This window comes from Cetorhinus maximus, chromosome 12 (genome assembly GCF_964194155.1).
Source record: "Cetorhinus maximus chromosome 12, sCetMax3.hap1.1, whole genome shotgun sequence".
NCBI lineage: Eukaryota > Metazoa > Chordata > Chondrichthyes > Lamniformes > Cetorhinidae > Cetorhinus > Cetorhinus maximus.
This window is the reverse complement of record NC_135890.1, coordinates 108,506,125-108,519,649: the sequence shown is the minus strand read 5'-3', so window position 1 is coordinate 108,519,649 and position 13,525 is coordinate 108,506,125. Positions and strand designations below refer to the sequence as shown.

The window sequence follows — 13,525 nt, the reverse complement described above, 5'->3', positions numbered from 1 at the left end:
ACTGACCTTATCTCCTCTGGAGATCGACCCTCCACAGCTTCCAACCTCATGGTCTCCCAACCTCAGACGGCCTGCTTCTACCTCCTACCCAAAATCCAAAAACAGGGCTGTCCCAGCAGACCGATCGTGTCAGCCTGTTCCTGCCCTACGGAACTCATTTCTTGCTATCTTGACTCCATTCTCTCTCCCCTTGTCCAATCTCTTCCCACCTGCATCCGCGATTCCTCTGACACCCTACATCATATCAACAATTTCCAGTTCCCTGGCTCCAACCGCCTCCTCTTCACCATGGACGTCCAATCCCTCTACACCTCCATCCCCCATCGGGATGGTCTGAGGGCTCTCCGCTTCTTCCTCGAACAGAGGCCCGAACAATCCCCATCCACCACCATTCTCCATCGCCTGGCTGAACTTGTTCGCTCACTGAACAATTTCTCCTTAAACTCGTCTCACTTCCTCCAAATAAAAGGTGTGGCTATGGGTACCCGCATGGGCCCCAGTTATGCTTGTCTCTTTACAGGGTATGTGGAACATTCCTTGTTCCAGTCCTACTCAGGCCCCCTCCCACAACTCTTTCTCCGGTACATCAATGACTGCTTCGGTGCCGCTTCATGATCTCGTCTGGATCTGGAAAAATGTATTAATTTTGCTTCCAATTTCCACCCCTCCGTCATTTTCACATGGTCCATCACTGACACTTCCCTTCCCTTCCTTGACCTCTCTGTCTCAATTTCTGGTGACAGACTGTCCACCAATATTCATTACAAGCCTACCGACTCCCACAGCTACCTCGACTACAGCTCCTCACACCCTGCTTCCTGTAAGGACTCCATCCTATTATCTCAGTTCCTTCACCTCCGTCGCATCTGTTCCGATGATGCTAATTCCCAAAACAGTTCCTCTGACATGTCTTCCTTCTTCCTTAACTGAGGTTTTCCACCCATGGTGGTTGACAGGACCTTCAACTGTGTTCGGCCAATCTCCCGTGCATCCGCCCTCACACCTTCCTCTCCCTCCCAGAACCATGATAGGGTCCCCCTTGTCCTCACTTATCACCCCACCAGCCTCTGCATTCAATGGATCATCCTCCGCCATTTCCGCCAATTCCAGCATGATGCCACCACCAAACACATCTTCCCTTCACCCCCGTCGGCATTCCGTAGGGACCGTTCCCTCCAGGACACCCTGGTCCACTCCTCCATCATCCTCAACCCCCTCCCACGGCACCTCCCCAAGCAACTGCAGAAGGTGCAACACCTGCCCCTTTACTTCCCCCCTCCTCACTGTCCAAGGGCCCAAAAACTCCGTTCAAGTGAAGCAACACTTCACTTGCACTTCCCTCAATTTAGTCTACTGCATTCGCTGCTCCCAATGCACTCTCCTCTACATTGGAGAGACCAAACGCAGACTGGGTGACCGCTTTGTGAAACACCGGTCTGTCCACAAGCATGACCCGGACCTCCCTGTCACTTGCCATTTCAACACACCACTCTGCTCTCATGCCCACATGTCTGCCCTTGGCCTGCAATGTTCCAGTGAAGCTCAACGCAAACTGGAGGAACAGCACCTCATCTTCCGATTAGGCACTTTGCAGCCTTCCGGACTTAACATTGAGTTCGACAAGTTTAGATCATGAACTCTCTCCTCCATCCCCACCCCCTTTCCAATCCCCCCTCTTTTCCAATAATTTATATATTTTTTATATATAATATGTATAAATTTTTTTTTCTTTTACAACCTATATCTATTATTTTTAAATGTATTTCCATTTATTGTTTTATCTCCACCTTTTAGCCCATTTCGATCCCTTCCCCTTACCCCACCCCCACTAGGGCTATCTGTCACTTGCTCGTCCTGCTTTCTTCCCTTAATGTCACCATTAGCACATTCCATAGCTAATATCACCACCGTCAACACCCGTTTGTCCTTTTGTCTATGACATCTTTGGCAATCTCTTCTTTGTCTCCACTTATCACTGGCCCTCTATTCAGCTCTACCTGTCCCACCCCCCTCAACCAGCTTATACTTCATCTCATTTCTATTTTTCCTTAGTTCTGATGAAGAGTCATACGGACTCGAAATGTTAACTGTATTCCTCTCCACAGATGCTGTCAGGCCTGCTGAGTTTTTCCAGCTATTTTTGTTTTTGTTTCAGATTTCCAGCATCTGCAGTATTTTGCTTTTATCTTAGTGGTTAAGAAGGTATATGGGATACTTGCCTTTATTAACCAAGGCATAGAATATAAGAGTGGGGAGTATAAAACGCTGGTTAGGTCACAGCTAGAGTATTGCGTGCAGTTCTGGAATCGCATTATAGGAAGGATGTGATTGCACTAGAGAGAGAGTGCAGATTAGATTTACCAGGATTTTGCCTGGGCTGGAGAGTTTTAGCTATGAGGAGAGATTGGGTAGACTGGGGTTTTTTTCTCTGGAGCAGAGGAGATTGAGGGGGGGGGGACATGATTGAGGTGTATGAAGTTATGAGGGGCATAGATAGGGTAGACAGGAAGGAACTTTTCCCCTTGGTGAAGGGATCAATAACCGGGGGGGGGGGGGGGGGGGGGCATAGATTTAAGGTAAGGGGCAGGAGGTTTAGAGGGGATGTGAGGAAGAATTTTTTCACCCAGAGGGCGGTGGGAATCTGGAACACTCTGCCTGAAAGGGAGGTAGAGGCAAAAACCCTCATAACATTTAAGAAGTATTTGGACGTGCACTTGCGATGCCATGGCATACAAGGCTATGGGCCTAGTGCTAGAAAATGGGATTAGAATAGTTAGGTACTTGTTTGACCGGCGCAGACTCGATGGGCCAAAGGACCTTTTTCTGTGATGTAGACCTCTATGACTTAACCACCTACTTAAGTTAATGTTTGCACTGAGGTTCTGTTTCCAAATTGATGTTTGGCTTCAAAAGCAATAGTGTGATCGCACTTTATTGATCTAGCGTTTTAAAGACTGCAGCAATAGTGCAGCTACTGATCAGAAACATGAGTTGCCAATCCGGCAGCTGTATTGTTCAACTGACAGACCATTGAACTACAAGCTAACAATCTGTTATGTAAAGTTAAATTCCACCCAACAACTATGGTAACGTATACAATGTCGGTACAATGTTTTTCAGCTGCATTAACAAGTTGTCAATTTAAATAGCAACCTTGGTGTAGAGGTAAGTACTTTGGACAACTAGATATTGCTTAATCTCATTAACAGTCTTGATTTACACGTTTTAGTTTAGCAGACAGGCTACATGCTTTTAGCGAAGCGGAGCCTTCTGGTTATGACTGCTTTTTGGCTAAAAGGAAATTATACTATCAGCCTGGAAGCTATCCCATCATACATCAGATAAAGTTTAAGTAGTCTTGCTGAAGCAGGATTCCTTTAGCTTGGACCAATTCAGATCCACAGTAAGCAACACGCTACTCTAAATAGGAGTTTTGTAATCGGAATTTAATTGAACAAGAAAGTCTCTATCAAATCCCTCAAAGAGTCTGAAATGTGATTTCCTTACACTATGATTTTTTGGCTCCCACTATTTGTTACCAAACCAGTAACATCTCCATTTTAGCAGGTACACTCACCTGCATGACCAGACTCATCACAGACCAGAAGTAATAGGGATTCTTCGGAACAATCTTGTAAAGTGCCATGCCAGCCTAAGAGAAAGCAGAAAATTCCACACCAACTTAAGCTGAACACTTCAATATATTACAGTAAACCTCAGTAAATACATTCCCCAGGATGAGGTAAATCATGTCTAATTCTTGGTTGTATCAATTATCAAATCATTAGCAAATTAATTATTCCTTGCTTTCTCTTATTCAAAATCATATATACTTCACCTGTACATAAATCGTTTCATGAGGCAGGTTGGAGTTATTTTAAGATAGTGTGTTTAAACAAGGCTTCTACACCCTCAGCACTGATGGGCAAGAAGTGCAGTAGAACAATTGGAAAATGCCTTTGTGGGCATTGGGTGATGGCAAAATTCAAACAGAAAACTGCAGCATAAAACTTGAGGAAAAGGAGTCGATATCTTCAAACAAATAAAGATGCCAAAAACAAATAAATAGTTTGACGGTAATTTATGCTCACAACTTTTAGTACACCAAATGCAGAGAACGATATTATAATCATGCTATTGAAAATAGAGTGCTCAAAATTTATTAGTAAATAATGTGTTTATCTGGAATCAACTGTTCTGAAAGGCATAAAGGTAGAGGTGGGATTCAGGTTTCACACAAGTTACTGAGTGGCAAAAGAAATGAATAGAGTGGCCAATTAGCATACATATGGTCAAATGTTCCCCAGGGAAATGACTTAAAACAGAATTGGCAAAGACATCAGAGAAGGATGCCCACCCATTCAGCTGAACTCACTGCATACCTGGGAGGTGGGGTCAGGAAGATGAGAAGGGGTGGATATCTTCAACCAAAATTGAAAATAAATCAACTGCGTTGATTAGGCAAATCAAGTATTATTTCTTGCTTTCCCCAATTTAAAATCATATTCACCTGTACATAAATCATTACACAGGACAGGGCGAAGTTATCCTAAGATAGCATGTTTAACTATAGAAAACATCCTCATCAAAGGAGTAATGGAAACTTTCAAGATAACACACCAAGTGAAGTGTGGTACACTTGTTTACTTCCCAATTTTGATGCCAGTATTGGTATAGAGATGAAAAGCAGCAAAACAGCAGCAGCAGTTACTATAACTTGATAAAAACAAGTCCACTTGTATTTGAAACAAAATGGAGTTCAACAAAATTAACCTGGTGAACGGGCTGAGGAGTTACACAACATCCTGTGGTTCTTAGTCAAGCCCATATAGATCCATCCAATCTATGTTACAAATCTATATCTGAGTATTGCTGAAAAAAGACATGTTGTCACAGCTTTTCGTCTTGCACTCATCAGGACAATTCCCAATAAAACCAAATGTAAAGGGAAAGATAATTTAAAACGAGCTTCATTTCCTTGACGTGCTAATTGAGAAATCTGCCAGGGCGTTCTCTTCTAACATAAGCCTACCTTCACTGGTCAATATATACATCGAGATTCCTACAGTTCCATGTGCTATAAGATTGGCCTTATTGGCAACCTCATAAGGCCCGAGTGATCTGCTCACTGTGCAAACCTGATACTGAAATAGGGCACATAAATCCATTCTGCGAGATAATGGCTACCCCAATCGGATCACTGCTTGCTACATATCGGGCAAACTCATGAATGGGCCTAAAGTTGTCACATTCGGTCCTGAAAATTGCCCAGTCTACCTCAGGTTGCCCTGGGAGGGTAGGGTTTCTCAAAAATTTGAGCAATGGGTGAAGCTAGCCCTTTCACGCTGCTACTATGCAGTAGCAACAAAAGTGGTATTCGCCACTAACAGGATGCTGTTATTAAGCCAAAAAGATGCTCTGTTTATCACACAAATGAGTAATGTGGTATATCAATTTCAGTGCCAGTGTGATGCTAGGTATGTAGGCCATACGTCCCAAAGTCTTGCGGATTGTATCAAACGGCATGTCCCTTCGACGGTTCGCAACAGGCAAGGTACCAACTGTACCCAAACAGCACATGCTTGCAAAGTTCAAAACAGTGTCCAACATTAGATGTGATTCCATGATTAGGTAATATTTGCTAAACAATCCAAAGCGTGCTAAGAATTATGCTGACACCCAGTTCAAAATTATCAGTCAGGCTCACAGTGTTGAATTTTAAATAGATCTGTCGAGAAGCTCTATTTGCAGCTGGTATATTTAGTGACAGCCTTGGTGCCCTCAGAGACGGCGTGTTTGGCCAGTTCCCCCAGTAACAGGAGGCGGACGGTGGTCTGGATCTCCCGGGAAGAGATGGTGTGCCGTTTGCTGTAGCGGATCAGGCGGGAAGCCTCGCAGGCGATGCGCTCGAAGATGTCGTTGACGAACGAGTTGATGACACTCATGATTGAAGAGGAAATGCCGGTGTCGGGGTGGACTTGCTTCAGCACCTTGTAGATGTAGATGCTGTAGCTCTCCTTCCTGCTTTTCTCGCGCTTCTTCTCACCTTTGCCGCGTTTCTTAGTGGCAGTTTTCTTTGGCCCCTTTTTGGGGGCCATGCCCTTAGCAGCTGCTTCAGGCTCACAGTGTGGTGCACTTACGAGTGCTAGAAGCTACATATATTGACATGCAGGGCCCTGTTCTTTGCAGACAGAAAGAACATGTACAAGCCTTGCACCTGTTTCAACTAAACTATAGGTGACAGCCATTCCCTGGTTCATTCCTCCTTCCCTGGGCAATGCCTTCACCAATCAGTGTCAATCTGCCTGGTTTGAATTGAAACAAAGCTTGTCGGTTAACTGTCAGTCATCAGTTAACTGGTGCATTCTCCATGGCAACGCCTCTACCAATCAGAGTCTACTTGCCAACCAATCAGCACACTCTTCTCACGAAGTATAAATTGTTGTTCCCTTTACATTTGGTACTTTTGCAAATTGTCCTGATGAGTGTAAGATGAAAAGCTTTGATAACCTGTCTTTTTTTTAAACAATATTCATGTTCTGTACCACCAAACGACTATTTAAATCTATATCTCATCAGTTCAGTGAAACTAAAGGTACATTCAGGAAACAAAAATGTCAATGCTACAAATCTGATATGAAGACAAATATAGAACGTACATAGCATGTCTATCAGCATCTGAAAATGAGTGACAGATTAATGCTTTTAATGGAGCCTTTCGTCATAACTGACATAAACCAACTCTTCTATTTCAGAAATAATTTGGTTTGATTTAGGGAAAAATTTCAGAGCAGGGAAGGAAAATAAATGTCAATGCAATACTGCAGTAAACAATCAAGTTTAACATTGACATAAATGCTGTTTAACAACATAGTACAACATTTGTGTTCCGAAGAAGAGTCAAATTGGACTCGAAACATTAACTCTGTTTCTCTCTCCACAGATGCTGCCAGGCCTGCTCAGTTTTTCAGTACTTTTTTTAGCTACAACATTCTGTCGGCCATCAATCACCAGTCAAAGCTGTATTTTGTTCAGCTCAGGAAAGACTCATTCAACGATCTACAAATAGTACCTGCTGCATTTTCTTGTATTCTCCAACCCTTGCATATGCCATGAAGAGGTGCGAGTGATACTCCTCACTGCTGGGGACTTTTCGCACAGCAGCCTCATACAACTTAGTGACCAACTCAGCTGAAAAAAGGAAGTATGAGTAAATCTGACAGAAAGGGAGATAAAAAGGACATCTGAACTTCATACAAAATATATAAAACAAACATTTTTATACAAAATATGTTCTGGGTTCCCCAGATAATGGGATGGTAGCATGCTGGTAATGTTACTAGACTAGTATCTAGAGGTCCAGTCTAAGGCTCCAGAGACACAAATTCAAATCCAACATCAGATGGGGGAATTTAAAATTCAATAAATTAATAAATTTGGAATAAAATGCTGGTCTCAGTAATGATTATCAGAAAAGCTCAAATGGTCACTCATGTCCTTCAGGAGAAGAAATCTGCTATCCTTTCCCAGTCTGACCTACAAGTGACTCTAGACCTACAGCAACGTGGTTGACTCTTAAATGCCCTCTGAAATGGCCTCACAAGCCCCTCAACAAGGGCAATTAAAGGATGGGAAATAAATGCTGGTCTTTTCAGCAACATTTATGTCCCAAAGTCAAATAGAAAAGACAATTCAATAGCTTTCAGTAGAAATAGCTGAGGCATACAGACCTGGGGCCCCAAATTCAATCCTCAGTCTGTGTCAAGTTACCTGATCTCAGTCAAGGTGGCTCCAAGTGCCCGGAACTGGCCTTAATATCTGAGCCAGGGGGTAGTTCCTACTGCTGATCTCTATTCAGTGGCCAAAACTGCAAAGTACACGTGTTAATGTTGGGAGAAAAAAAGTCTAATTTGGTTGTGCTGGGCTACGGAACTGCCTGGCATCACACGTGAAGAATGCAATTGCACTGATTCTTAACTGAGTGTGGGTCAGTGTCTCTGGGGAAGGAAATGGGGTTGGGGGGCGTTGCGAGGGGGTTGGGTTGGGGGGACCATTTAGAAATGTTAGCTCCAGCAAAGTTCAGGTATTTCCTCAGAGAAAAATCAAGAGACAGAGGTATTGCTGCATATTCCTGTAGCAGGTGCTCATAGCCTTCACGTACATGCCCTGCCCCCTCATTGTGTAGACATCAATTGCTGCCAATAATATAAAGGTATGGGCAGATAATTGAAGTATTGAATATCTAACAGAACTCAGAAAAATATGGTATAAAAATCATAATGTTACAGATTATTTTTTGTGAAGGTGGGAAAGGAACAACAGTATAAAATGTCTTATGAATTTCTTCAACTGACGTTTAAAGTGGGCACGGTAAAAGACTGACTGCTCAAGAATGTTTCAAAAACATTAATCGTGCAGATGTAATTAAAGAAGGCAGCAAGATTCTATCTGGTGCGGGAGTACATCTATTCCAAAAGCACCTCTGGACCAAAGTTCCCTTTAAGTTGCATGGCCATGCAGCAATTCGGAAGTTCCTGTGCAGGTCGAGCACAAGTCGGCCCCTTTAAGTTACTGCATGCCCTCAGCCATGCAAAAAAAAAATTGAAGGTCCCACACATTTCATTAAATGGACTGAGCACAACAACAAAAAGGGGTGTTACTCTGCATGATAGAGTGTAAAGCTCATGCTTTAGCAAGCCAAAGCTATTGCAGTCCTCAAGATCAGCAGCATATTTGGAAATCATCAAAATCAGAATCCACAAGAACTGACATTGTTTCTACATTTACTTAAATATCTTAATGTCTGCACATGGTTTCCAACAACCTTTTGCAAATTTGTAATGGAAACTGCTCGCATCATTGCATTTGTAAGGCAAATCATGTTTAACTAACTTGCTTCAAGTTTTTTGATGAGGTAACAGAGAGGGTTGATGAGATGTGGTGTACATGGGCTTCCAAAAAGCATTTGATAAAGTGCCACACAACAGACTTGTGAGCAAAATTAGAGCTTATGGGATAAAATAGACAGCAGTAACATGGATATGAAATTGGCTAAGAATGACAGGAAACAAAGAGTAGTGACGAAAGGATCCTTTTCAGACTATTGCAAGGTTTATAGTGGAGTTCCCTAGGGGGTCAGTGTTAGAACACCTGCACTTTCCAATAGATATTAATGACCTGGACCTTGAAGTACAGGGCACAATTTCAAAATGAGGGTGATACAAAACTTGGGAGCATTGTGAACCACAAGGAAGATAGTGCAGAACTTCCAAAGGGCATGGACAGGCTGATGCTATGGGTGGAGAAGTGGCAGATGAAATTTAATGCAGAGAAGTGTGAAGTAATTCATTCCAGTAGGAAGAATGAGAGGCAATATAAAATAAAGGGTACAATTCTAAAGGGGGTGCAGGAGCAGAGGAGCCTAGGTGCATTTGTGCATAAATCGTTGAAGGTGGCACATGTTGAGAGAGCAGTTAATATAGCATACAGTATCCTGGGCTCAATAGGGGCATAGAGTACAAATACACAAAAGTTATGTTAAACCTGTTTAAGACACAGGCTCAGCCTCAACTGGAGTATTACATCCAGTTCTAGGCACCACACTTCAGGAAGGATGTGGTGGCATTAGAAAGGGTGCAGAAAAGATTCATAAGAATGGTATCAGGGATGAGGAACTTCAGTTATGGAGAAACACTGGAGAAGCTGGGACTATTCCCTTTGGAGAAGAGAAAGTTGACAACAGAATTGACAGACGTATTGAAAATCATGAGGGGTCGGGACAGGGCAAATAGGGAGAAACTGTTCCCATTGGCGGAAGGATCGAGGCCAGAAGGCATAAGATTTAAAGTAACTGAGCATAAGATTTTAAGGTAATTGGCGAAAGAAGCAATGGCAAATTGAGGAAAATCTTTTTCACACAGTGAGTGATTAGGATCTGGAATGCACTGCCTGAAAGTGTGGTGGAGGCAGGGTCAATCGAGACTTTCAAAAGGGAATTGGATCATTATCTGAAAAGGAATAAATTGCAGGGCTACAGGGAAAAGGCAGGGGAATACATTAGGTGAACTGCTCCTCAGAGGATCAGCACAAATATGACAGACTAAATGGCATCCTTCTGTGTTGTAATCGTTCTATGAGTCTACATGCACATAACTTTTTTGGACTTTTTCTATCTTGTTTAGATGATCCAGTTTCTCAAATTTTAAAAACTTGAATTGTTGACAGCATTATGCCATATTTAAAGTTTTTTTTAAAATTCTTACAACAGTGGATAGAGAAGAATCCAAATGAAATATTCACATCAAGTTAAAATGTTGGCTACAGCAGTGCCTAGTGTAGAGAATACCGAAACAATCATTCTAGGCCACAGTAGTTGTAATGGAGGATGTAACTCCAGAAAGAGCTTTGAAAGGTACTTTGGTACTTACTGCTAAAACATACTGCATCCATCTTTCAGCTTCCAAAATATCTTTCAATTACACATTAAAGGTCTTGACTGTACAGTCTCATTGGCTACTTGCTGAGTACAGCACACATGAGTCAGTGGGATGTGCTCCAAGCATAGCTGCTTCCTCAATATTTCCTTATTCCTTGGTACAAGCCAAAAGGCTCTGCATGTAGCACACTAATGCTAGGTATCAGAAGAATTGTACAGACAATTCTTTAGTGGAATTCACTGTAGCAGATCAGCTTCACTGAATAAATAAGAGCAACTTTAGTCATAATTTTCAAATATTTCACAGAAAAGATGATCCACAGGACAGTCTACAGGTGGGTACATAAATTTCATAATGATTGTCCAATAAGTCACTAATTTGAGTTAAACTGATGTACAAGTAGCCTCCTTTTTCTCCTCTCTCCTCCCATCCCTCTCCAGGAGAACTTACGTCTGTGCATCTCACGATAAAGAATAGTGAGAGCTTGTAAGGAGTTGTCATCTGTGGGTTCAAGTGCAGCTACCTCCTGTGCCACAACGAATGCCTCTTCTTGTTTGCCAGTCCGCTGCAGGCCAATTGCCTTCAGAACCTGATAGGCCAGACCACAAAAGGAAATTCTAAAGATTCTATATTCATTAACAGTCATTACTGCCGTCGCTAGGCTTATTTAGCACAATGGTATCAATATGATAGAGGGAGGAAAAAATACACAAGACATTGCTTAATGTTACGTAAATGTGCTTCTAATTCAATATTCTTAATTCATGAAGTCAAATGATTCCCACTGTGAAACCTGTGGTGAATCGTACTATATTTGAGTGCAAGCTCAAAAAGGAAAGCAAATTTGTTTCAATATATTTGGCATAAAAGGAGGGAGAAACACAGTTATTTGGAAGCTATGTAAAGTTCTCCACTAATATGAAATAATTAACACAGGAGTCACACTGTATGTATTCTATAACTTCAAAAATAATCATACCCATTACAATTTTTAAAAGTAGCAAAGAAAACCTGACATTTCATCCTGAATTCTCAATTACAGCCTCAAGAACAAAATCTCAAAATGTTAGTTGCTATCTGAAAATGACAAGCACATTCCAATTTCCTGATCAAACAACTGAACTTTAAGTGACCCATACTTTGTGCCCTCAAAAGGACACAGCTTCACCTTAGCAGAATGATGGATTCTCTATTAGGTGGTACAACACCACTTTTATTATAAAACAAATCTGACTTGCCAAGATTTATGTCACAGAAGAGCTTCTAGTATTAGCTTTGAGAGTGCTACATCTTGTACAAAACACCAACAATGCAGAACTGAACAATTATTTCCCTTTTTTATCTTGAAATAACTAGGAGAGGTTATTGAAATAATGAGAAAAATCAACAGCTGCATATCAAGAGAAACATGGCCAATACTTAGCCTTTCAACTGACAGCATGCTTAGACCACTTCTCCACAGGGAATTCCTAAGCAGTGTCTTTAAACCAATTAACATTACAATTATGCTCCATGCTATCCAACCATGAGATGGGTTACATATTGCAGTCCACTTTAGAAAGCTATTACTATACTTTCTTACCTTTGCACAGTGAAGGTCCTTGTGTTTTTTGAGCAGTTTGTCAGCTTGCTGTATAGCCATCTTGTTATTGCCATTGTCCAAATAATCTGTGCAATAAATACAACATATCAATGTTTTTATTCCACAATGAGGGGAAGAGGGTAGGAAGTTTAAATTTCTATTGAAAAATGTTGGTATGGGAAACTCATGCTGGACCAAGCACACCAATATTTGGATTGTAACTGAAGCGCCATAGCAAAATGTGCAAAAAGGGGGAGTTTGCTTTGCACGCCTTGGTACCATTCACATCAAGCACTTGAGACGACAGTGTTGGGCTCAGCATTGAAATCAAACACTCAGAAGATCTGGCACAAAGTATGCAAGAAGTTGGCAGACATCACAAGGTCATCGAAGGCAGGACCATTTACCATGCCCTTGAATGCATAGTACCTATACTTTCTTACCTTCACACCATCTTATAGTTCTTTGAAGAATTACTACGTATGGTCATTATACAGTAGGTAGATTCTGCACCAGCTATGCTTACATGTAACTATTCCTTCAGTCATAACTTACGATTCAGTCAGGGCAAATCCTTCCATCTCAATGAAACTCCATGATCTGTGCACATTTAATAGGCCTGCTGAAAATTCTTATTGCTACTTGAGCATGACTATTTGCCGCCTTGATAATTGTAACATCCATCTATATTCTGGTTTGCAAGAGAAGGTAGCACATGACAAGAAGCAACGTGACAGAAGGTCACCACGCCACCCTCCCCAACTTCACTACTTTAACGTTTCCTGAGCAATTAACATTTCAGTTGCCAAGCAAGAGGCTGGAGGCTGTAGCCATTATGTTAGAGGCTTCCTCCAGCTCAGGAACTCCAAAGGCCATTCATGTAAATGGAAACTTCTGTCAGCAGGCAGCATGACAACAAACTGGGACAGCTGCTTGATATAGGGGAGGGGAATATGTACCACAAATTGTAACTCTTTCGAGTTATCAACAGTTCGCATGTAACTCTTTCGAGTACATTCACAGTTCTTGGTTTCCGGGAGTGGGACATGAACCCACAACCCTCTGATTCAAAGGCGAGGGTGCTATGAACTGAGCTACAGCTGACACCTCCCACAAATTGTACATGCACTCATTTATATCACCTGATAATGTTTAAAAGAAGTTACCATCCAGGGTGGCTTACTAAGCAATATGCTGTTGAGCTGCACAAAATGGTGGAGATTCAACAAGAACAATCCCCATCCATAATTTTGATATTGCCCCTCACCCACCTTGCTGATGTTGGTGTAAACATTCAAGAAAATTGTGCCATGTAAAGATCCACTTGTATTCTGCTACCAGAAATCCAAAGTGAGCAGGGGAAATTAGTACACTTTCAAGAAAAAAAACGGCAAACTATTCAAGTCTGCTTGTCAACTTTACATTGCTATGGAAGTCCAGAAAATGGTGGTTTGGTGTGTCAAAGAACACACAGTAAAGTATGGAGGAAGAATAGGCCATTCAGCTC

At 41.9% G+C, this 13,525-nt stretch overlaps 1 protein-coding gene and 1 long non-coding RNA gene across 7 annotated transcripts in view; both read right to left on the bottom strand.

The window, feature by feature from the left end:
• The window catches only part of LOC144687835 (uncharacterized), a 239,690-nt gene that overhangs the window by 198,728 nt on the left and 27,437 nt on the right, over positions 1-13,525 (bottom strand). The gene's annotated exons all lie outside the window — the stretch shown is intronic.
• naa25 (N-alpha-acetyltransferase 25, NatB auxiliary subunit) overlaps positions 1-13,525 on the bottom strand; it is a 97,397-nt gene that overhangs the window by 69,852 nt on the left and 14,020 nt on the right. For all 6 annotated transcript variants that reach the window (XM_078554352.1, XM_078554355.1, XM_078554351.1 and 3 more), the window contains exons 2-5: positions 12,019-12,104; positions 10,887-11,025; positions 7,073-7,191; positions 3,578-3,652 (exon numbers count right to left, since the gene is read on the bottom strand). In XM_078554352.1, coding sequence (XP_078410478.1) covers positions 3,578-3,652; positions 7,073-7,191; positions 10,887-11,025; positions 12,019-12,104 — 419 coding nt within the window. The remainder of the gene's footprint in view (positions 1-3,577; positions 3,653-7,072; positions 7,192-10,886; positions 11,026-12,018; positions 12,105-13,525) is intronic.